The sequence below is a fragment of the Anthonomus grandis genome, chromosome 4 (assembly GCF_022605725.1).
Source record: "Anthonomus grandis grandis chromosome 4, icAntGran1.3, whole genome shotgun sequence".
Taxonomy (NCBI): Eukaryota; Metazoa; Arthropoda; class Insecta; order Coleoptera; family Curculionidae; genus Anthonomus; species Anthonomus grandis.
The window spans coordinates 28714248-28741307 of NC_065549.1; the positions used below are offsets into that span (position 1 = coordinate 28714248).

The following is a 27060-nucleotide window of genomic DNA, read 5'->3' on the forward strand; positions in this document are numbered from 1 at the left end:
TTCACGATTTTCAAAGCAGTTTCAATTTTTTCTGTAGCGTTGTATTTTCCGTGGACTAGTGTCACCAAGTCATCTGCATATCCGAAAGGTCTAAAGCTTTTTTCCCTTAGTTTTAATAGCAGCCCTTTCATCACCATATACCACAGGATAGGCGACAGAACACCCTTGAGTTATGTATAATATTATACATTAGTTATTATACAATGGCTTCCGGAGTTACTGTCCTGCTTTTGAGCATGCAGTCTATAAGTCAATACTTAAAAATGATCTGTAGTCGAATAATGACTACTTTGATTTTTTTTTATTAGACTGCCTTTTTACTTATTGTGACGCTATATTTTTCTGAAATCACAACATAGTTTTATAAAGCTATGTGATGTAATGAAGCTAACTTAGAACATTGAAAGGCCTTTCAATGTTCTAAGGAAGCTAACATATTCAAGAAAAGATTAAAACTGAACTAAAACTACTTACATGTGACTTTATAAGAAAAAATGTATCTAGCGAAATATGATAATAGAGCGAAAAATTTATTGAAACATGACTGAACAAAGTTAAACCTTTATTCCTATTAAAAATGGTTTGTTAATTTTACATTAAAATAGTTTTAATAAAGTTAGCGGCGTTTTAACAAATGTTGATAAATACCGCCATTAACCTCTAAATAAATTCTAAAAATCCTCGGTCCTTGTTGCTTTTTCAAGTGATTCATGTCTTTTTTTGACAAACACTGTCCCATTTCTAATGCATTGAATTAGAACGTCCCGAGTGTCGACTTCAGTTTGTGCACCTAATTTTTAAACCAGCGGCACAAATAATAATCCAGTGATGTGAGGTCTGGAGGGTCTTTGAGGCCAACTTATATAACCACCGCGACTAATCCATAATCCTGCAAACTGTTCGTTTAAATATTGCTTAATCTGACGAGCGAAATGTGCGGGAGATCGTGCTGATATTATCTTTGCACTCTGATGTTTAGAGAAATTCATGTAATAATGTTTTTAACTCATTACGCAAAAAAATTGTTTTGTGCTGTGATACGATTGTCTAAAATTTGTGGATCAATTAAATAAATAACTATCGACCACACCACACCATACGTTTACCGAAAATTTCTGGTGATAATTATTAGTTTCGCCTGAAGCTTGTGGAAAATCCACACGCTGACCGTAAATGAGAGTTGTGACTATTATTGATGCCATAACGGGTAAATGTTGCTTCATGGGTAAAAAGTATGCGCGATACAACAGGACAATTTTTATTTATTTATTCAACCACAAAATTACATATACCTAGCATCATAATCTTCCTAGTAGGTGCTGTAACGAGCTGTACATGGAATGAATATAGGCCTTGCTCGTGTAGCGTGTTGATTGATGATAATAGGTGCAATCAACATAGATCCAAATTTACTGCTGATCTGACAAAAGCATTCTGTTTCCTTAAGAGGCGTTTGGACCGATCCGCGTTTACACATTTCGTGATGTTCTGATGTACGACTGTTCTGGGGAGTGGGCACAGCACAGAACACAAATATAGAGAAATACGTGTTGCCTAATGAACAGACAGAAATTCTGTTGACAGCTTTATTGACATTGTTGACAAAGACGGGGGCAACCATCTTGGGTGGCGTATGGCGGGAAATTTAAGCCTGATATATTGCGCGATATTTAAATTTGAAGTAATTTGCAGAATTACAGAAGTTGATGCGTTAACTGACGAGTGATGAGAGATATATTTAAATAGAATTTTATTATTAGGACATTTAAGATATTTAGATATAGATACTTACCAAGAATTATAAATTGGCACGATAGGTATGGGAGAAAATTTGAAATAAAAAAAACAAAACGAGATTCTTTTATAAATATTTTATTTTAAGATGAATTAAAATAAATTTAACGAAGGGTTTTAAAACGCATAAAAATAGTTACAATATATTCTAAATTAACTACTGTAAACTGTAAGTATGGTATTAACAAGACCTCTTATGTAAAAAATAGAATTGTTGCAGGTATAAAGCATATTTTAACTGAAAATCCTAATAATTTCTTAAGCAAAAATTACCTGTTTACAATTTACAATTACCATGTATACAATTGTAACAAAATCTAAACTTTAATAACAACAAGAACTGAACCTATTTCTTGAAATAAATCTGGCTTCTCATTGTGAATAAATTAATTAATAATGACTATAATTTTTTATATAATTTTTTTTATAGATATAACACAAAGAATAAAATATAAATAATTAGGAAGATTATATATATTAGAAGATGATATACATTACATATATTATATAATTGTTAAACATTTATAAGTTTATAACATTGTTAACTTTGTATACTATTGCTAAAAAAATAAAAAATAAAATAAATAAATAAATACATATGTACAACTTAAAATGCTTATTTTGTCTTTTTTCTTTTAAATAAGAAAGAAGAAAAACAAAATAAAATAAATTAACTAAAATTAATTAAATAAATTAAATAAAAACAAAATACGAAAAATATGTCATTATTATTAGTAAGTATTGATTATCACAGTAGTTATGATCACAATTAAGGTTCTAAATAATACTTTAAAGGGGTTTATATTAGTCTATAATTTTACTTAGCAAATAACATGATTTTAGTTATGGGTAACTGTAACTAGTAAGTCACAGTAAATAAAATAGGACTGTAAAAAGCAACATAATTTAACTTAGGTATTTTACAAATATTTAAGCGATAATTAAAATAATTCAAATTCAGAGATTTTCAAAAAGGTAATCGACTTTTTAAAAATAAGATATTATCTAGCTCTATCTATCTAATATCTATCGGTATCTATTAGCTGAAAAAACAAAATGATTCTGATTGTGTATCATGAGTGTTAAATAAGGATATTCAAAATTTTTAATTTTTTGAAAACATTTTAGTTTGTCGAAACTTTTTCTGTTTTTTTAAATGGCCAATACTTGTACCAAAGATTGTTGTCGTGGTTTTGAAATTGGCTTTTGATTTCAATCCTTTAAATATTTATAAATTATTAAGCTAGTGTTATCTTGAACAATTTGTTTTACAATGTCATGCTAGCCACAAAAGAGTCTTAAAAAAAATTTGATAAACCAACCAAAACTTTTTCTCTAAATGACCATGGTTATTCAAAAATGTGTATAACTTAAGGTGGATTAACTCGATTAGGGAAATCAGTTTTTGAGAAGGATGTGTCAATCTGGTTGTCATCATTTTCTTTAAACTGAACAAATAGGTGTTTTGTTTCTACTCCATCTGAATATCATTTCTACTCCAGTATTCTATCTAAGTCACACAGGACTGTCAGGGTTGTTAAAATCAGAACCGGAAAAGTGTTTGGAGCAAATTCGATAATTGGTGACCTTTTTAGTCAGACTTACATGACAGATCTTCCTCCAATATTTTTGTAAGGATGGATTCAATGGAAATTTAAAAAAAAACTATGATTTCTGTGACTGTCTGGGCAATTCGTAATATACAAACTAGTGCATAAAGAATATTTGCACGAATATCTTAATCTAGATGAACACAAGGAAAAGAAAATACTAGAGATTTTCCCAGTGGAGGTCCAAGAATTAAAACTGAATTGTAAAAAAAATGTTAAATTGAGAACAGTGATATAGATATGTCCAAAATAGTATTGAATCTATAATTATACCCTGGAAAATGATAACACATCCAAGATACACCTCAACATTATTAGAAAACACTTAGGTATGTCATAATTGAAATTTACCTGTCTCCTACTCTATGTAGTTGCACGATGATTCTATGTTGGCACGTTTGTAAAATAATTTATCAACCCATGACTCAAAAAAACTACAAAAAGCTATAAAATTACTTAAAAACTTTAAATTGAAAGAAAATAATGAGGCTTGACTTGTTCTCCACCCAAAGAGAACCTTAAAAAGGCAATCGTCAAATACAGCAGTTAAAATGTCACTATTTGATGTACGTCAAAAATTAGTCAATCAATCAATCAATCGGCCATCTTGGGTGGTAGGCTATTCCGCCCCGCCCACGAACTTAATAAATATACGAGGACTGCCAATTGAATGAAAAGTAAATGACCACTACTAGGGGGCCGCCATTTTGTGTGATTGTATCCTTTCGATGTTGGTCACTCTGACAAATTTTAGTTGTGCCAATTGTAGGGAAACAGTTAAAGTTTTTGAGAGGTTATGTTTACAAAAATACAAAATAAAAAGTTACATTTAGTTAAGAATCTAAGATAATTGCGTTAGATCTGTGATTTTTCTTGTACTTCTTTAAGAATTTTGTTAAAATTTATGAAAAAAAGTCATCCTCACCTAAAATGAGACAAAGCTTCAATTAACATGGGATTGCATGCACTTTAAAATATTTGTTTTAATATTCTGATAATCTTGAATCTAATAAATCTACACTTAAACTTGAATCTTATAAATCCTAATACCATGAAAATCTATATTTCAATTTTTGCTTGTATTTACTTAACGAATTAGGTTTAAAATACTTTTATTTTTCTATTTTTACTATTACGCCTTTTACTTTCCTATGTAGAGTGTTTCCACATTAATAGGTACAGGCATCTATAAAAATCACAATATAGGTGAATTTATGAGGTTTTGTAACTAGCAATAAGGGTTTATATAGTAAAAATAAACAACTGTATATATTATTCTATCATAAACAACACTGACAGATAATAAGTTGGTTTTGAGAAATTGTGAACCAAATTCGTTTAAATAAGGATGGTGATACATTATCCACGTGTTAAATAAGGAGGAAGCTACATCGCCTGTTGCAGACGATATATCCAAGCTTCGTTTACAAATCTAGGTTTTAAAACTAGGTCTATATATATACAGGGTGCCTCCGATTAAGTCGGCACTATTGGTATCTTTGTTAATATTTAAGATACAGGGTCGGTTAAATTAGCTAACTAGTAGGATTTTTTCTGTTGATTAAAATGGTGAAAACAGAAAAAAAATTGAACATCGCGTTTTCGAGAAAATGTGAAAAATGTACTTTTGTTAAATGGAATCCCCTGTATATTTTTACATAAATCAAAAGATAATAATTTTCTTAATAAAAAAGTTTATTTACACTAATAGCCTAAACCTAAAAATAACAAAGTTATAGCGATATTAATAATTTTGTCAAATTTAGGCAAGTTGGCCTTGAAGTTTTTGAGAGCACCTGTTTTATAACACACCTTATCTCAAAACTCAACTGTTTCCGAAATATTTACATTTAAATAACAAGAAAACAAATAAGTACGTCTATTTACAAATTAAGGTAAAATCGAGGATAAAAATAATTATAGACATTGCCAATTGTTTCTATTTCCATGGTTCACTGTCAGTTCCAAAATTATTAGTTTTTATCAGAATAAATTATGGCTAATTTAACGGAAACCCAACGAATTGAAATGTTGGTGATGCTAGGGTACGGAGATCGAGTGCGCACGCAAAAAGAAGTAAGTGAACTGTTTAATGCCAAATACCCAAACCATCCTATTTCTCAGTTAACAGTTAGTAGAATAGAGCATAAATTCATAACTTCAGGTCATGTTAGGGATTTGCCAATATCAGGTCGTCCAAAAGTTTCTGAAGAAACAAAGTTAAACGCTGTGCTCTCCGTCGAAGAACGTCCTGATGATGATGAGGACGATCCTGATCGAAGAAACCAATTTTGCGAGCAAATGATGAATATTTGCAATAATAACCGTCAGTTTGTGTTACGAGTTTTGTTTTCGGATGAATCAACTTTTTGTTTAAACGGTGTTGTAAATCGGCAAAATTGTCGGTACTGGTCAGTTTCAAATCCACATCACGGGCAACGAGGCTCATACACAGTACCGTAAATCTATTAATGTTTGTGCTGGTATCGTGGAAAATAAAGTAATAGGGCCATACTTTTTCAAATTAAACTTAACAGGACAACGCTATTTCAATTTTCTACAAGAAGTCCTTATCCCTGCTTTGGATGCTCTATACCGAGACGAACAAGACCCTGCTGTCCGACAGATAATTTGTGGTTTCAGCAAGACGGATAGGACGAAGAGAGCCAATAGAGTGGCCGGTCAGGTCACCAGATCTAAATCCCTGCGACTATTTTCTATGGGGGTACCTGAAAAATAAAGTTTATATTGAGAAGCCAAACAGCGTAGAAGATTTGAAAAATAGAATTAGATATGAAATTAGACGTATATCACCCGAAATAATTGATAGTGTTTTACATGAGTTTGTAAACCGTCTTGCTTTCTACCAAGGAGTAAATGGGGATCAGTTTGAACACTTGATACATTAATAGGAGTTTTCACAATTTATAACATTTTATCCTCTATTTTATCTTAATTTGTTATCAGACGTACTTACTTGCTTTCTTGTTGATTAAATGTAAATATTTCTGAAACAGTTGAGTTTTGAGATTAGGTGTGTTATACGAAACTTGCTTGGAATTTCGCCTATATTTCATAAATGCAATAAAAAATATAGCATTCTATTTAAAAAATGACCGATGACGTCATATCTTTTTTTTTGTTCCACCCTGTATACAAAAATTTACGTGAAATAATGCGAAACTTAAAATAAAAATCGACGGGTCCGAGCGTTTTCTCAAAAAATCTCCAATTTTTATCGAATTTATGCGTAACTTTAGGCGGTCACTATATATATATATACACATATTACAACATTTTGGTAATCAGACCTATGTTGACAGTAAATATGTAGATCTAATATATTTATATAGTCACAATCGCTAAGGACACCCTGTATTGTATATTGGATAAATTATCTAAATCTAAAATACAATCCTTTTTAAAAAGAAAATTAAAAGAGATACGTGTCTAATCAAAGATAAGATTATGATAATATAGTGGCCCACATTTAATCTTATAATCCAGAAGTCGTTCAGTAATCAGAAATAGTAATTCAATAAATCATTGCTTAGTGCATTTTAATTAAAGTAAAATTTACTATCATGGCTGGTATATTGTGTTGTAAACGGGATCAAAATATTATATATGAAGATGAAGAGGATACCAGAAAATATACCCAAATATTCCAAGACACTAAAAAAATACTTTTATTAGGGACAGGAGAATCTGGAAAGACTACGATCATCAAGCAGATGAAAATACTGCATATTAACGGATTTTCTGAGGAGTAAGATATAAATATACTAATTATTCAAAACATTATTTAAATATTTTATATATTATATTAAATATACTAATAATTTAGAATATACTATATTATAGGATATATGTAAAGTTTTTTTCATTATATTGTTTTTGAAATCCACACATAAAGTTAATTAAAAAAACTTTCATTACAAAAATAGCTTTGCACGATTTTATTTCATAAAATATAAAAGAAAAATAGATAACAATTGAAAGATAAAGATTTTATTCTATATTTTGAAAATGAGTCAAGCCTAAGAACTTCCATCGGTACATTTACGTCTTTAAGTTTTAGATGAGTTAGCTAGGTTTACCATCAATAATCGATGGTTGATAGATCGATTCCATAAATTTTTAACGGCGTTTTGTTTCTTTTTGAGTAACTATAAGGAGATAGGAAAACTATTAATTAATGTGAAATTTGGCATTTATAAGAGAAATTTATTCAGAAGAGTTGCACTTCATATTTTTTTTTATTATTAAAATTTCGCATTAGTATATCGAATGAAATGATGTTGAACCTTTTCCTTTCCAGATGGTACATATGTTAATTCTTGATAGTACCAAAAGTGATGGCAAAGTTTACGGAATAAAATACTTTATTCATTCATTCTTTATTTATTTGTAATTTTTCACCGCCATTTGCAAACCATCGCAAATGGCGGTGCTCTCAATCCAAATGTTGATCTGTTGATGATTACGTACGTTGTATATCATTTCTCAAGTAAATAAATTTGGAAATGCATAACATACTATAGGTTTGAGATAACATTGAAAACTTGATTCGTTATTCCGATCTTTTTTCTTTTCTTTCAATGAACTTTTTTGCAGTTATAAGTCTATGTTCAGGCACAAGATATATGCTGAGAGAGGTTTTCCTGTTTTCAAATCCATCTCAAATAAATTGGACAGCTCCAACAAAATTTAATTATTTGCCGTAAATTCCTAATAACATGATTTGTTTCTTCGATTAAAACGCGCTTAGAATTGTCTCTTCTTCGTGGTCTTTTCCTGGTTAAATAGTAATCATTTATTCCGAAATCAGTTTACTCGCTTCTTCAAAAAATCTTTCAGCATATTTTTGACGAAAGGCTTCTAAAATCATCAGTTCAAGGCGTATCAATTAAGCGTTGGATGGAGCACTTTCTTCGATTTTTTAAATGACGTGTACAGAAACGAAATTTGTTCGAAACATTTTTTGAACGACTGGATATTTTTTACTGTGTTTATAATTACTATTCCCAATCGGTAATCAAAACAGTGCATATACGGGATTGTTTTATTGTTAAGAATCAACGGATATTTTTGCACCTATTATAAGTGGGAAATTACGTTGATATTTCAACTTTCATTTTTAGTAAATTGGAATCATTAGAATTCTTCAATTCGTTAGTTCCAATTACATTCAGTTCTTTTTGGCGTATTATCATCTTGTTTGAATATTTTGTAAACAAGTTAATTTAATTTTTAATATAAAATCAGTATAGTATCGACTACAGCCTTTACTGATACATCTTATTATTATCATCAAAATCTACCTTCGTCTGGTTCATTGATATTTAAACTTGTATTTACTGATGGTAATAGAGAAAAATTGTAATTACTACTTAAGTACGGAACTGCCTCTCCTTCTCACAGAAGAACCATTGTTTCATATTTTTTAACTCCAAAAAATTTCGCAAGTTTTTTAACATCTCGAAACAATAATTTTCCATTACCGAATTTTAAACGTTATGCGACACTTAGACTTTTTAAAAAGTAATTTATTTAAAAAGTACAACTGACAGAGTGACAGCTCATAAATCTTGTACCATACAATAATTTAATAGTTCACAATAATCTTATATGATCTTAAGTAAGGGGATAAAAGTAAGGATTTATATCTTAGAACATTGAAAGGCTAGAATTAGTAAACAACAACTTTGTTTGAGTTCAACATGTGCACAGGAGTAAGGGGGATGTTTTTTTGACAAACATATTCATCGATTCTCTGTTGTCAAGTTTACACGCATTTTCTAAAGACAAAATTTTCAGCTATATATCAACACATAATGTTAATTTAACTTCTTGATGTTAGATTTTGGATTAAAAATAAAAAGTAGAAATAGATGTATGTTATTCTAAGGACAAAGATAACATCTTCAAAGCAAAAAAAAATATTAACATTCTTATTCTTAAAACCGCTTTTAAAAAATTTAAAATGGCAACACTGCAGGCAAAAGCTGATGTCATCTTGACAACCGGATTTGTGTTTACATTCGGTATTTGTAAAGTTTTGTGTTTTTTTAGTTTTTGTTTGAAAAAGGAAAAAGGTAGAGACGTTTTGCCATTTGTGCTGCACCATGGGAAAAAGGCGATTTAAGCCAATTTTTTCACAAATAATTATCGATATTGTCATAACATCATATCAAGGGACAACCGTCGTCATAAACGTAGAATAATAAAAACTTCTTAAGAAATCTATATTAAATATAAAACATTTAGTTTCCATAAAAATGCTTTTTATTAGATATGTACCTTTCTCTACTCTAATGAAGTACGTTAAAAAAACGCCTAAAGACTTAATAAACGGTAATATTTTTATAATTTAAAGCACAATCTATAAATAATAGATATTGATCATGTAAATATTTTTTGACATCACTGGTAAAGATTACTTGTGTCGGTGGAATCAACAATGCGATCGAGCGGCGTTGCGGTGTTGTTGCCTTTTTCTCTAATATACGTTATCTACATCAATGTAATGTTAGCTGCTTTATAGAGTATCTTATCATATTTTGTGACAAAAAATGCTTCATATTTTATTGAAGAGGAATAATATTGTTTTGCGCCTGTCAAAATAACTGACAAATATTTTTTATGATATTATTAAGTGTGTTTTTTTTTGCCATTTCTACATAAGCATTTGGCATCATTGCATCAGAGATGTTGCAAGCAAACAAACTGCCCATAGTTCCATGGCAATGATAATTCTAGCCTTTCAATGTTCTAAGGTTTATATAGATAAAATATTCTAATGTAGCAAACCACGTTGTGGAGATTCAGCAGTTCTCACGATGATCATTTGGTTAACTACGCCATTGGAAAAGTCTATGGTGAAGAGTCAGCCCTTCTCATGGATATAACTCCTCCCTCCTTAAGAGGCAAACAATGGAATTTGTTTGCTCCATTTCTGGCTCTTCATGTCTTGACTCATGAAAAGGTATTGCAGTAGTTCCAGGTTTTAGCTTCTGGCATCTTGGGATCATCTTTTTCTTCTGGATAACCACTAATATTAATACAATGATAATAGCAATAATTAAAATATTGTTGATTATTGCTGATTAGGTGAGGTTTCTTCGATTGGATGTCATTGATTTGCAAGGCTCCTTAACTCGTATAAGTTTTGGTATTTGAAATTCATATTCCTGAATTTCTGGCAGAATCAAAGATTTTCCTCTAATTAATTGGACATTATTGGAATACGTCTTGTCATTTAGTTTGATTTGACAATTTGTAGGAATTTGGACTAGATTTGGTTCTTCCAGTTTTACGTATTGATCAGTATTTTTGGTCGGTAAAATCAAAAATCATTCATTAGCAATTTGTTCAATGATGAGTTGAACTAACTGAGTTTGTATCGGCATGCAGCTTGTCGGTGTTCGTTGGTTGAACAGCTTTGTAGTACAACTGTCTTGCGGATGGAAGTTCTCAAGGCAATAGAAAGTCTTTTCGATTTCAGGACATATGTTGTCTTCGAACTGTCATCTTATTTTTGTGCCAAATAAGGATATTTTCGGATAATGATGGAATGATTTTGTATAATAGGAAGTAAATGATGAAAGGTAGACTGTTTAAGTTTTCATGTAGGGACATGTATAGCAAACATTATTTTATGATCAAAAAAACTTACTTGTGTTCCAAGAAATTGATAGTATGACAGAATATTCTTAAAATTTGGTAATGCATTAGAGTCATAAATGAGTCTGAGACCTTTGATCATTTCTTTAATTTTATTTACAGATTTTATAGAATTATGGACAGGATGCAAAAGATAGTGACATTTGTAATCAAGTAATACTTTTAATAGACCAAATAACTTTACTTATTTTAAAGCAAAAACGTTATTGTCCATCAACTATAGTAATGTTTGATGACTTCCAGAGGTTCGGGAAACATTCTTGTTTTAGAGCCAGATTAAAGAGAACTGTTAACGGTTTAGCAAAAATACAAGCACAATCATATAAGAGAAAAGCTGGTATTTTATCAGAGCCAACTATTGATTTTGGCTTAATAGTCTTTAAGGCCAGTAAAACATCATTTTCAGTGAAATCAGACAAAATTATGGACTGTACATAAGGCTTTTGAGTTATATCAACATTATTTTGCGGCGATTCACCAGTAGTGTAAGAACTCTGGAAGTAATCGGCAAATGCATTGGCAATACCCTGAGGGCTACTTAACAGCTCTCTTCTCTGATCAAACATAGATTGTGGTAACGAGCTATTTTCTTTTGAGTTCTGAATTAACTTCCAAAAATTATGAGGTTTTAATTTTAACTCATCTTCAAGCCCTCTACAATATTGCTTATAAGACAGATCAATATCTCTTTTAATCTTAGAACGTAATTCTTTAATTAATTATAAGAGATAAATAACTCAATCAACGCACAATATTCAAATGAATTCACCCGTCGTATTGCACCGGCCTATTTACGCATAATGCATGAATGTGGAATTGCGAAAAGACAATAAAATAATAAAAATCAAATTAAAATACCTAGAATTACCTAAATAGGTCAGCCAAGACTCTTTTTTCAGCAAGTTCTTTTTTCATTACATAAAAAATAGTTAATTTTTTTGAAAAAGCGTTCAAATAAAATGTTCTTATAACTGTAGAATATTGAAAAGTTCGTATTTTTTTCATCTAACAAATAGGTAGGAGTTTTTTTCAAAAAATTTAAAAATTCAAACTTCTAAAAAATATTGACTTTTTAATATTTTTAAGATACTTTAAAAGAATTTTTATTACTGACATATAGACTTTTTTTCAATAATAAGCCTTTCAAATAAAAACGTGTTTAGTGGGTGTCCGCAGGCCTCTTAAGTTTAATATCTTACGTTAATCAATATTTTCATAAACTTATTACTTCATTAACTTGTAGAATTATTAAATGAAATATAGGAAATGTATAAAATAAATTATATTAATTTGATTAATTTTTTTATTTGTTCTATTAACTTCTAGAGAACGTAAAGCTAAAATACAAAACATAAAGCAAAATGTTCACGAATCCATCTATGACATCGTAGATAATATGGACAAGATAAGTCCTCCTGTGAAGCCGGCAAACGCAGAAACTAAATTTTCTATAGATTATATTTTAAGTTTGGGACGAGAGGAGCCACAAGAATACTCTGAAGTAAGTATCAAGTTTATATTAAGGAACGATCGAAGCATGAAAATTATTGGTTTTTAGGAATATTACAATCATTTAGTAAAACTCTGGACGGATGAAGGAGTTCAAGAAACTTTCAGACGTTCAAATGAGTATCAACTGATTGATAGCGCTGAATAGTAGGTCATAATAATTATGATATTATAAATTATAATATTATTATTATTAATATTATATATAATTATATTAAAATAATAATTATAAATTATTTATAGCTGTTCTTTTATTGCAATTAGTACTAGAATTAGCAAATTAGGATCAATCTCACATTTTCAGTTTCTTGAATCGAATAGATGAAATAAGAAAGCCAAACTACATTCCAGATACTCAAGACATTCTTTTTTGTCGAATCGAGACTCGTAGTATATCAAAAATCGAATTTGAAATTCCGCTTAGTAAATTTGAAGGTGGAAAGGCAAAGTTTTGGATGTACGACGTCGGGGGACAAAGAGGTATTCATTTACCTACAAAATTAGTGTACCAAATTATATTACAATTTCTAGGACACAGAAAAAGATGGATCCGGGTATTCGACGGCATTCAAGCCATTTTATTTTTAATAAGTGCTAGCGATTTTGATCAAACGCTAAGAGAAGAATCTAGCAAAAATCGATTGCTGGAAGCGTTTGATTTATTGAGAGATATTCATAAATGCAAGTAAATATCAAAATATTTTTTTTTCGAAATACTCCTAAATAAAATGATATAGGTTAAAAATATATGCATATTTCACATTGATATTGCGTCAAAAATAAGTTAGATATTTGTTTAAAGGATATACAGGGTGTCTTTAAAAAATCTAGATTACGAAATCCTCGCACATATTCTTTAGACCAAAATTAGCCTAGTTAAGCAAATTATCAAAGTTATAATAATATTATAATATTGTTAAAAGTGCTAAGTAGTAAAATGCAAATATCTCTACAATAAAATATAAAAATCCGTTACAAAGATCGAGTTTTATAAGAGACCTTTTTTGTAGCAAATGAAATGGTTGATCTAAATTTTTTGTTCCATTAACGTAGAAATCTGAAATAAGCAATTATTGAATAACAATCATATTTATGAGTTAACATTTTAAGTTTTTTTCGGTAGTATATTCTAAACTGATGGTATAAGTTGCACTATAAAATTACAGAAAAAAAAGACATCAGAAGCTGATTTAAAAATTTGTACCTTATATATTGCTACTTGATTCTAACTTGTGGTTCATCTGTCATTTTTCTCATCTGACTGATGAATTTTAAATAGTCATATTGTTTTTTTTTATCTGTTTTAGGTTTGTCAGAGATGCAGGGTTAATTGTATTTTTAAACAAGCAAGACCTTCTTAAAAGAAAAATAGTAGATCAAGGCAGGCGCATAGAAGAATATTTTCCAGAGTACAAAGAGTACATTCCCAACAAAAAAGATGGGTGGGACGGTATAGATCAATATACAAAGGCTAAATTGTTTATGAAACATAAAGTTATGGTAAGAGACTGGTATTAATATTTATAATGGACCCTCAATTTTATTTATTTTGTACATTTGACATAAATAGTCAGTAATTCGAATATTTAGATTTAAGAATAGAAACCTGCAGTTTTCTTTTTAAATAGCCGACGTTTCGCACCATTTGGTTACTTTTTCAGGTCACTGAAATATTAGGTAAAATTTAAGGTTAATTATATACACCTATTATTTGCGTATGCCATTGTTGAGGTTTGAGGTGATCCATTTGGTGATAATCCGTTTTCTTTTAAAATGATATAGAAAACGTTAAAATTTAAAAATGTATGTTGAACCAGCGTACTCGGATTTCTTGCACTAATTGTTTTTAATGCAAAGTTTTTTCATCATTTCTATATTCCCTAAATGACAAGGAATGCGATGAGATAAAATCAATAGCAACAAGTATGTTTTAAATTTGGAAAATAGACTTAAAATAAAACAAAGATAATATTGATATACCTTAAAAGCAGATAAGGGCAATACAAGCGTAATTTTGACTAGAAAATTACAATAAAGCTAACGACATCCTTGGTGACACGTGAACGTATGAGCTTTTACGTAAGAGCCCCACAATATACCCCATTAATTTTCTTTAAAAAGAAAAGATTTCTGAATCCATGCTAAAAAATTAAATATTTCCAATGAACTATGTGACCCAGAACAGATTTACAATTTTTTATTGTCGACTTTTCAAGCTCATAACTCTGTCAGATGACAAAATGTTTTTCTATTGTTCAAATGTCCATCCCAATGTTTATGTCGAATTAAATTTTACCCTTATAGACGAGAGTTCCCTGTTAAAGATTCTGAATAGTATGATATCATATCCACTGGGGCTATTAAAAAAGGCCGCCCCCCCTTAATAAAGAGAATAAATTTTTGTATTCTAGAAAGTTATGTTCCATGTTAGAATCCTGAACAAAAGGATCTAAGACGTATCAGTATTATTTCGGTAGTTTCTAAAATTCTTAATAAAACATTAATGAACGATTATACGGCTTTCTAAACACATCAAATTTTATCCCATCACGTCAGTCAGGATTCCGATAAGGTTAAAGAAGATTAACCAAGCACTTCGACGTACTTGGTTCATTTAAAATAATTTAAATGATGTTCGTCACAGTGAAGTTAAAAACTGATATCTTGCCTGGCATTACTTGACTTCAGCAAAGCATTCGATACGATTAGCCATAATATGCTGTTAGCCAAGCTTCATTACTATAGACTTTCTGATAATTCTGTAAAATTTTTCGAACAATATTAATTAGATAGATCTTTTTGTGTGGAAATTATGATAAATTTTCGGTCTGAATTTGTACCAACAGGTGTGCCTGAAGGCTCAATTTTGAACCCTTTGTTGTTTTCTATATATGTTGCAATTGTATTGATATAAGCAATTGTATTAACAACTCAAAACAAAAAACACTTCTTTTTCTTTATGGAATGTGTGCAAACGTTAAGAAATTTAACACAGATATAAATAATTTAAAAAGATTCTCCTATTATCATAATTTATCACTGAAGCCCTCCAAATCTTGTATGCTATTTTTTAATGCTAAAAATTAGATTGAGAGAATTAAACAATTATTTTTTTCACAAATAGATAATACGGCTTTAGCCTCAATTTCCTACTATATGCTTTTTGATCATTTCACATACATGATAAATTAAAAATTTCTTATAGTTAATATAGATTAAAATAGCTTAACTATTTAAAAAAATGGCTTTCATTCAAATAAAGTATTGTTTATGTGAAAGTTTAATATTATCCTTATTCGACTACGGTGATGTTATCTATGGTTCATCTTTGACAATGCCATTAGCACACCAAATACAAAAAATATATAATAGCTGTATGCGTTTTTCTTACAATATTTCATTTAGAGAATGTATTACACCTTATTTAAATAATAAAAATATCCTTAATATGACTTATCGATGAAAACTTTTTTTATATTTTTTTTTACATAAAGTCTTAAAAACCGGACAACCCTTTTACCGTGTAGCATTATTAAATCCATTTTTACATGAACATAAACCAAGATTTGTTAATGAATATAGGGTCCTCAACATCGCACTGCTCCTTTCAGAAATCTTTTACATACATAGGGATTAAATTGTGGAGTGATGTACCAGACGAAGTGAAAGAATTTACTTATAAGGGATATTCAAAATACGTTAAGCAATTAGAAAAAGCGGTCGAGTGATACATAATCTTGAAGCTCTTGAAAAATGCTTTCCAATCATACCATAAAAACCATATTTAAAAAAAATCTGTTTATCAAAGAAGATAATAAAGAAAAACAGAAAATGTTTATTATTATCTAAATAAATATTGAAAATGATTTTCGTTATTTTGAAGACATTAATAAAGCCTACTTTTAAATGCTTTACGTACCTTTACAAATGTTTCTCTGGATATAGCACACCATTCCTGAACTATTCTATGCAGGAGTTGCTCTAGGGACTCGTTTAAAACGACCTCGTTGCGTTTTAAAAAGTCAAGAGGTGTTCGGTCGAGGCAGCTAGGTGGCCATTCAATAGGACCTCTTCTTTTAGTCACGTGGTTAGGATAATGATCATCCAACCATTGCCTGACGGGATCTACATAATGAGGAGGTGCTCCAGCCTGTTGGAATTGTAGTGAGCGTTCTTCTAAAGATAAATTTCCGTGTATGTCCCTCTGATTTTTTAATTTCCGCACTATTAGTGGTTCGATAGATCTCTGTAGCATTTCAGCATACACGTCGCCATTTCAATATCCTGGTATAAATATTGGATCGATAAGACCATCTACCAATACACCAGCCCAAACATACATTTTCTGGAGGTGCTGGGTATGCCTTTCTCTAAATACGTGTGGATTATCGTCATTCTAGTAACGAGATTTTTGCTTATTAACATATCCATTTAAATAAAGGCACACTTATCACTAAAGCAAATATTTGTAACTAGTCGAGGTTCTGCCGTGATTCTATCTGTCATTATTTCATAAAACTAGATTTTTGAAAATCTTGCAGTATTTGCAGTTTACACAGATAAAACTTACGAACCTCAAATTGCTTTCTTGATTCACGAGATAAGCCAGTTGTTATAGCTACTTGACGAGCTGGTAAAGTTGAATTTATTGCAAACTGACCCAGAATTTCAATTTGCGCTGTTTCATCGACTAATCTCGGTTGATGTCGTGACAGAACCAGTTTCTCCAAGTTTTGCTACTAGATGGCAAATATATGTTCAGCTATTCTGTACACCACTGTTAAAGATAAGAAGTGCTGCTTTTCGTTTAAAATACACCGAAAGTCAACTGTTCTTAAAATAATAATAGTAGAACCAGTTACTTTTAAAAAAAATTCTGTGATTTGAATAAAATGCGAATATTATTAATATAATATATAAATAACAACTGAAGGAACAACGCTCATTCGTAATATAATAATAGCCGTGGCGTACTCAGGTAGTGGCGGGGGAGGAGCTGTCCTCCCCCCGCCAAAAGATAAAATAAACGTCAATTTTCCTGGCAAGTGGAAATTAAAAACGTGTTACCTACTCTGCGCAAAATGTGTTAGAAGTGTTAGAAACTGTTGAACCACTGTATTTTCTGGGGTCACAAGCGACAGCTCAAGACGTTTGAATTTATATCCAAAAAACATTTACACTTTCAAGGCACCCGACAACTTTTTTTTTAATGTCATATACTCTACGAACTTACTTTAAATAACCGGTTTTCGGTCGCTATCGTAATAATATCATTGTTTTATAACACCCCTCCTCAATGAAATTATTTCCTAAAAGTACACATAGAAAATATAGAGTACGCAGCTTTAAACCCAAAAAACTTCACTAAACAAATATGATTTATACTAAACTCATCATAGCACGAAACTTTGTAAACTTTACTTTAGACAAGGGTTTTGTCAAAACATCAGCTATCTGGTATTAATTTTATAAACTTTTATCAAACCCTTATCTATCTTCTCTTTAATAAAACTAAACTTAATGTCAATATGTTTCAATATACGATTATTTGCATTTCTTAAGGCAGACTAATTGTCTTCAAAAATTTTTATTGGCAGCTCTAAAGAGTCTTACTTTAAATCTGACAGTAACTTAAATAACCAACATGTTTTAACTACCGCCACAGATAATGCAAAATACTCGCTTCCGTTGAGAAAATAGCTACAGTTTGTTGTTTTTTGCTTGCCCAACTAATTGTACAACCATAAAATTAAAACAAAAACCACGTCCACGGATGTCACCACCCCAATCAGAATCTACGTAATCACAAAGAACATCTACTTTATTATTTTTTGTAAAGACTAACTTTAAACCTAATGTACCCTTTATATATCTTAGGATTCTTTTTAGAGCCTTTAATACATTCTGATTTGCTTTATCTTGAAATCTACTTAAAATAGTAACACTTTCACATAAATCCAGGCGTGTTCCTGAGACAGCATACATTAAACTACCTACTATCTGCCTACAAAGTCTAATTAATTTTTCATCGGAATTTCCTTCTTTTAATATTTTAAAGTCAAAATTCGGGTCCAAAGGAGTAGTAATATAATTACAATCAGACATTCCAAATCTATTTAAAACTCGCTTTAAATAATCCCCCTGACTTAATTCAACAGTTTCCTGATCCAAATTTTGCCTTACACTTATTCCCAATTACTCTGAAATTTGCCCTAAGTCTTTCATGCTAAAATTTTGCTTAAACAAAGATTTAACATTTTCAACATTTACTAAATCACAACCTATAATTAATACGTCATCCACGTAAAGCAAAACAAATAATATTTTGTTATTACAAATTCGTAAGTACAAACAAAAATCATGGTCTGATTTAACAAACTTTTACTTTATCATTAAATTATCAAATTTATTGTTCCAATACTTCTTTCGAGATTTTTTAAGACCATATATAGACTTATTTAATTTAAATACTTTTTGACCTCCTTGATGTCACCATAAAGGAAATCACTTTGCACATCCATTTGATGCACTATCATTTCATAATGATTGGCCATTGCCAAAAGAATTCGAAATGTGCACAACTTCGCAACAGGTGCATACAAGTCATACAACTCCTCCTAAGTTCTGCTGAAACCCTCTTGCCACTAAACGCGCTTTATACTGTCCATCACTTTTAATCTTAAAAACCCATTTACTCTCAATTAGTTTTTTGTCCTTGGGTCTTGGCACTTCATCCCACGTATTATTGTCTTTAAACACTTTTAGTTCCTTTTGTATTGCCTCCTTCCATTTCACACTGTTCTTTCCCGACAGAGCTTCTTTTAAGTTGAAAGGCTCCTCACGGTCTGTATAAAAGCACATATCACACTCTTCCATATCAAAGTTCATAACATAATCTTTCAACCACCCTGGTTCGACAACTTTCCTCTTTTCTGGTTCCCTTGAAATGCATATCTGTTGTTCATTGACCCCTGATTCAGCTTCCCTCACTGATTCAACGAGAGACTGATCGGAACCATTTACATCCTCAAGAATATCGATCTCCTCATTAGGTTCATCCAGCGCACGCTTTTCCTCCTTTAGAGTGTCCTTTAATCACGTTAGTAATAATATCATTGTTTTCCAACAGAAACAAAATATCTTTTCAGTCAGATATTTTGATTTAATATTTTTTGTATATATAATTAAATAGTATACTGATCGATATAGTATACTGTTAGCAACTTTCAATTCGGGGTTTAATACGAGCGAATATTTCATGCGCCATAGTGTCTTATAGTTTAGTTGCGGCGACACGAGATTTAATTTACGTTTAGTGCGCAACAATTGGAGACTGGAAATATTACGCTTTGAAAGAGGTGAGTCAAAACAAAACCTAATATAATATAATAATTATTTGAATTCTTTATTCAAACTATTTATCAGTAAAAATTTTTTTATTTTTACTGATAGGAAGTCCAAAGTAAATGATATTTGAATGTGATGTTATTATATGAATCTTGATCTTATCCGTATTTTCGTCCTATGCCTAAACACCGTAAGAGTCATTTTGTAGGGACAACACGCGAAAAAAGAAAAAAGGTCGAGAAAGTAGCAGTGGAAGCGATGAAAATAACAGCCATGATAAAACTACTCATGTTATGCCAAGACCATTGCATTACATTGCATGCAACATTGGACAAGCGTCACATTCTCCAGCAGAACCTGTAAATATATCTGTCGCCGACTATTCTTCTCCATCGACCTAACAAACTTATGACATTAACGACGACCCTGAAATTATAGTGGACGATGGCTATCATGAAAATGATCTGGGTCGTTATGTTGGGTTGGCTACCAAGCTATCGACGGAAAAGAAGAGGGAGTTGTTACAAAATCCTTGGATCTCCCCCAGAAATTACGATTTTGAAAGTGATGCAACTAATTTGAAAAGAAAATTTAATCATGCTTGGTTGGGTCAATATACACCATAGCCAGTATATTCCAAGCGACTAAAAGGTGTTCTTTGTAAGCATTGTGTTTTGTTCTCTCCGCCCATTAGCACTGTAAGAGAAATTTTGGGATAATTTATAGTCAGGCCATATATAAAGTTCAAAAATATGCATGTAAAAAATATGCCAAAACCATGTAACGACCAACCTTCACCTAAAAGCGACAAATGCTGCAAAAAAATTTCTTGAAAATGTTCCTGTAGACATCTAACTGCAAAGTGAACACCAAAAAGCAATCGATGAAAACAGATAAATATTGTCATAAATTATTTCTTGCATAGTATTTTGCGGTACACATGATATGCCTCTTAGGGGAAAACAAACAGATGAGGGTGTTTTATTAGATTGATTGAAGTTGAGAATCAATTCTGGGGCAAATTAAAGAGTCACCTGGAAAAGTGCCGTCGCAATGCAGTTTACACATCGCCAAAAATGCAAAATGAATTGATAAATTTATATGGCGAGGCTATTAAGGAGAATATAATAAGTAAGGTTTAGAAGACCATGGCTTACGCAGTCTTGGCCGGCTTGGCATGGCTTTCGCTGATGAAACGGAACAGCTGTCTTTCATCAGCTGTTTTTCAGAGAATCGACTACACGTCGAAACTAGGCTTCAAACCTATCACGATTGTGTGAGACGAGATGGTCCGAAAAATATAAATCAATCACAAAGTTTTCTTAAAATTTCCCAGGGCTTGTCAAATCTCTAGAAACGTTATCCGTAGAGGGAAATTATGCCACCACAAAATCTGCATATCAGTTGCATTCATTCAGTGTTTATTATTGCTCTACAAACAAAAGCCAATTAGTAGTTAAATTTATTAGTAGCCAAACCAGTAGTTAGCGCACTTCAAGCTAAATCGATCGACATGATCTCGGTGGGGAAACACATCAAAAATATCAAGGACATTCTCAGAAATGACCGCGAGTTTCTTGATAGAATAAGTGATGAAATGCTTCAAAAAGCGCGAGCTGTTGCAATGGATTTGAACGTAGAAATTTCGGTTCCATGTCTTGCTAGTGGATAAGTAATCCGCCATCAGACAGTGATAACAAATACTGGCGGCGTTCCCTGATAATACCATACATTGATTCACTCATTTCATAAATATTCGATTCTTCCAAGAAAATACTCCGGCGTTTGCTTTAAGTAAGCTACATCCCTTGTATATGACCAAGACCAAAACGAGCATTGCAGACTTACACAAGAACACAGAATCATTCCAAGAATTTTATAGCCTGGATATCGCCGCAGAACCGAACCTTTGGCATAGTTTATGGGTGAAAAACGGCTTTATCAGATGATCAATTAAGGGACATAGAAGTAGTTGATCTGTTCAACGAAGCCAACATTTTTTACCCTGCTGTCAGAAAGGCATTGATTATTTTAAGCACTATCCCATGCACCACGGCGACCGTAGAACGATCCTTCAGTACGATGCGAAGAGTTAAAACGTGGCTTAGAAGCACCATGGGTGAAGAAAAGCTTACAGGTTTATGTCTGACAAGCATACATCGCAATTATTTAAAAGAAAACAGTGAGTTTATTAAGAAGACTGTCATAGACAAATTTTCGGCAAATCCGAGAAGATTTCTGTTAAATTAACATACATATATATTATGATTATCTATATACAGAGAGATCTATATATCTATATCTATAAAAAGACTTGTCCTGACTGATAATCAACGTACAGCCCAAACGGTAAAACCTAGAAATATGAAATTTGGGAACAACATTCCTATGGTTATGTAGACGTCCACTAAAAAAGGATTTTTTGAAAATCCATCGGGAAGGGGTTGAAACCACCCCTTATGTATCATAGCTTCAAAACTAAGGACTTTTTAAAAAATGGTGAAACACGTCAATTTTATTTTATTTTTTTAACCAATTTCCATTTTTTTTTGTTTTTTTAAAGGGGTTAAATAATTTTAACATGTTTTTTTATCCTTAAATTAATTGCTTTTCTGAAAAATAAGGCCAGAACAGAAAACGTTTTAAAGTCTTATGTTATTTATCGCATTCCTGGTAATTATTAAAATAGTTTATAGAGTTTATACCACAGTGATAAAGTTGAAAGAAAAAAAAAATTACATTTTTCGATAAATTTAATATCGCTGTAGATATTTTTCTGAAAATTGGTACTAAATTTCTAACGATCTATATTTCCTAACAATTATTTTCAGTATCACGACACTTTCTACACGCAAACTTTTGGACTTGGAATGGGAAATTGTTTGTCACAAGAAGTGTAGATCTTGTTATGCAAGATTTCCAAGATTCTTTAATTAATAAATTACCATTTGATGAAATTTCTTTGCATTCAGACATGCCGACGATATTTTAACAGCTGTTCCAAAAAATCGATATTCAACCATTCTACCGGTATTATCACCCCAAACTTCAGTTTACTGCTAAAAAGGAAAATAATAATCAAACATCATCAAGAAAAATGGAATTTAAAAAACTAACTGGTATCATAAGTCTTTATGTTCAAAGAAATACAATTAGTTATTTGCCTTTACATCCTTTAAAGGATAAAATCAATATAATTAATAATTTAAAAAACAGATTTCTTTCACTAACATCTGAACTTTCATAATTCAAATTTAGAATACATAAAAAAGTGCTTTTGGCAAAACAATTATCCACTTTCACTTATAAAACGCTATAAACCTAACAAAAAATATAACCTAATAAAAAAATATTGTATAAATTACCGTACGTACAATGACTTCTGTTAGTCCTCAACGTCAACTAAAAACAACAAGAAGTTTTTTCTTCTTTTTATTAACTCTCTGACGCAAGTAGTAACTCATGCTACATGCTCGCTGTTTGCTGATGATCTCAAATTATATTATCAAATAAATAACATAGATGACTGTAGAATGCTACAAGACGATTTAAATAATGTTGTACAATGGTCAATAGAAAATAGATTATATTTTAATGTCAATAAGTGTGTAGTTATGTCTTATAATAGAAAACAAAGAGATATATTATTTCCTTATAAAATACAAGATAGTCTATTGACTAGAGTAGAAAAAATTAAAGATTTGGGTGTGTTATTTGATAAAAGATTGACTTTTAATCTACATGTAAACGAAGTGGCAAACCGGGCATGCAAAATGTATGGATTTATTGCCAGAAGTACTAAGGATTTCGTGAGTGTTTCCTGTCTCAAGCAGTTGTATGTCTCATTTGTACGTAGTTTGTTGGATTATGCATGTATAGTGTGGTCGCCATATTATAACTGTTACAAATATACGTTGGAGCGGGTGCAAAATAAAATGCTCCGCTATATCTATTTTAGAGAAAGGGGGGTATATGACCGTGAGGTGTCAACCACGACATTACGCGAAAGATATGCCCTCCAATCATTAGATAAGAGGAGGCAAAAATTTGCAGTTATTTATCTATATAAAACAATAAATGGGCAAATAAATGATCCTACATTTCTTTCAAGGTTGAGTGTGAATGCTCCAGCGTATCTTACTAGAAGATGTAAGACATTTTATATGTCGGATGTAGCTCTTAATAATAGACATTTGAGTTCACCATTATTTAATTTGTGTGAAACTTATAACAGAATTCAAGAAAGCATTGATATTTTTAATACAAGTTGTGCTGAACTCAAATGTCGGTTAGATATAATTTTATAGTTAGTGCTGGCCAGATTAAGTTAGTATTAAGTATTATTTTGAATTATTTTTAAAACATTTGTTATCTTTATTATTATTATTAGTGTGTTATTACTATTATTATTATTATTAGTATATTAGTATTATTATCTTTATTATTATTATTATCATTAGTATGTACTTTGTAATAGGACCGTTAACTTCTGTAAAGTACATAAAATCAATAAATAAATAAATAAATAAAACGGCTATAGAGAAATACCCAACTTTTCATAACAAATAGTATCTCAAAAATGTTGGCACACCATGAAAACTTATTATTTCTAAGTAACAACCAAAAATCATTTATATATCGTATTTCCTGTGACGAATGGGACAAATGCTACATAGGACAAACCTCACGATAGTAAAATCTGACTGCTTTAGTACAACACAGACAAGAAACATGATATAGTTTCGACTTTAAATGTGTATCGATTCTCGACAAATAAACTACAAAAAAAATAAATATTTCAGAATTGATTCATATGAAAAAAAAACAATTATTAAACAAGTCAATAAAAGAACCGATATAGACGGCCTTAATTCTGCATATCTTAATGTAATAGATAAAAGTACAATAAATATCGAAATTTCAAAAACTCCTTTATGCATTCGAATAATAACGTAATAATAAAAAAAAAAAAAAAAAAACAACAATTAACTGATAAGAAATGTGTTGGGATATAATTCACTTCCTACACATAAAAGAGCTTAATTATTTGCCTCACTGTGATAATGAATATTTTAATAGGTAATAATAATAATATGTCTTTATTAAAAAAAAGCAATATTAATCTTACAATATTACTTAATACTACATTGTCAAAAAAGGCGAGGATTAGCTTAAAGCACAGTATAAAGAACAATCTAGTTTATGTTCGGTGCTTAAAGCTAGTCTTTAACTCTTAACCTTCCTAACATTCACAGTTTAAATGGAGAAAACGAGAAAAAAAACAAAAAAAGAAACAAGTATATATAAAGTATTTATCTTCTAGAACACGACTAAATTTTGGATTGATTTAAAAACAAAAGTTTATAATATTTCCTATACACATTTAACGAAGTATTAAATATTGGTTTATAAGTATTAAAGAACTTAACGGCATTATAAGTAAAAGATCGCTCGAACAGAGCCTTGGAATGGTGCGGCATGGTCAAGATATTGTATCTAATATTTCGAGTGTGAACCTGGTTTCTTGGTATTAACTTTTCAAAAAGATATTCAGATCTTTGACTAACATATTATCGATAAAGAAAAGTAGAAGTGAAGAATTTGAATAGGTAAGGTAGCGTTAACCACCTCAACTGAAATATAGAGTCTGATACATGATCAAACTTTCCGAGGTTAAAAAGAAATCTACAGCAAGTATTCTGCACGCGTTGCAGGCGGTAACGATTTATTTGGTCTAAGCAAGGATAATACACTATAAGGCAGCAATTTAAAATAGATAAAACAAGAGCCACTACGAGTTTTTTCCTAGTTTTAAAATTTAAAATGTGTTTATTGGCATAAAGCATACGCATGCGAAGAAGAGTATTAACATGTTCCTTAAACCTTAAAGAATTGCCTATTTTAAGTCCCAGAACCTTCACAGTATCAGAGGACAAAATAGTTTCGTTATCCAATTGAATTTGAACAGTTTCAATTATATTTTTATGTGATCCTCGGTTTGAAAACAAAACCATTTTTGTTTTATTAGGATTAATGACAGGGTTATGCTCTTTTGAAAATTGATTTATTACGTTCAGATCAGCGTTAATAGTATCAGCCACGTTATCAAAATTAGCAGAGTCAAAATAATGTATGTATTGAGTGTCATCAGCAGAAAGATATATTTCAGAATCTTCAACTAGACCGGCTAAATCTGAAGTATATATAAGAAATAATAATGGGCCTAGGATCGACCCTTCTGGGACACCAGAAATAATATTTTTCGAAGCAGAATATTCATTATTCACCCTCACTTTCTGGGTTCTACGTATCCATGTATTGTCTGAGGTTCCCTACCTAAAGGTTTTCTGTTTACATATTCATTTTAAAATTGTTTGTCGACTTCTAAAATTTCAAATATTTGTTTCTCTTATTCTTGTAATATTTGTTTTTTCTTTATTTTGTGTGATAAGTGTGTGTCCAATATTGGTTTTACTACATATATAAAAAATCAGTTTAGTCTATTTTAATTTAAACTATAATTAAATTTTAATGTAGTTAAGGTTGTACAAAACACTTTCTTTTATTTCCTTAGTTATAATTGTACTTTAGCGTCTTGAAAATGTACAATAAATCGGAATTCATCAATTTAAATATCCATTTTGGGATACCATATGTGGTGATAGGTATCTACAGTGGGTTATTATTAAATATACGATTATTATAATAATTATTAATAATGAACGTAGGGTGTTAAGTAAGTCTATATAATCAGATTAAAATAAAAATACTTGGTTTATTGGAGTGTAATTATTTTTTAGGAAATTGCTTCTACCCCTGTGGCAATTGAATCGGTAGGATTTGTGCCTGGATACAATTTTCATGAAGAATTGCCGCCAAGAGAAGTTTATGTCCATTTTACGGTGGCAACAGATACCAATAATATTAGAACAGTCTTTGAGAGCGTTAGAGAAATTATACTCAGGGATATTACTAGTAAAGTTTTTTCTTTGTGATTGGGATTAACCTTAGGTTATATTGTAAGGATAAGATAATAATCTTTTAAAATACACAAATAAATAATGTATAAATTTAATCAATATATTCTTCTTTTATTATAGACCAGTAGTACCCA

At 30.7% G+C, this 27060-nt stretch overlaps 1 protein-coding gene across 1 annotated transcript; it reads left to right on the plus strand.

The window, feature by feature from the left end:
* Positions 1 to 6896: 6896 nt before the first annotated feature.
* LOC126735000 (guanine nucleotide-binding protein G(f) subunit alpha) lies at positions 6897 to 27025 on the plus strand. Its single transcript, XM_050438870.1, has 7 exons — positions 6897 to 7173; positions 12417 to 12591; positions 12649 to 12746; positions 12904 to 13079; positions 13131 to 13284; positions 13907 to 14099; positions 26747 to 27025. Exons 1-7 carry the CDS (start codon positions 6989 to 6991, stop codon positions 26939 to 26941), a joined length of 1176 nt encoding a protein of 391 aa, XP_050294827.1. The 5' UTR covers positions 6897 to 6988; the 3' UTR covers positions 26942 to 27025.
* The last annotated feature ends 35 nt before the right edge of the window (positions 27026 to 27060 follow it).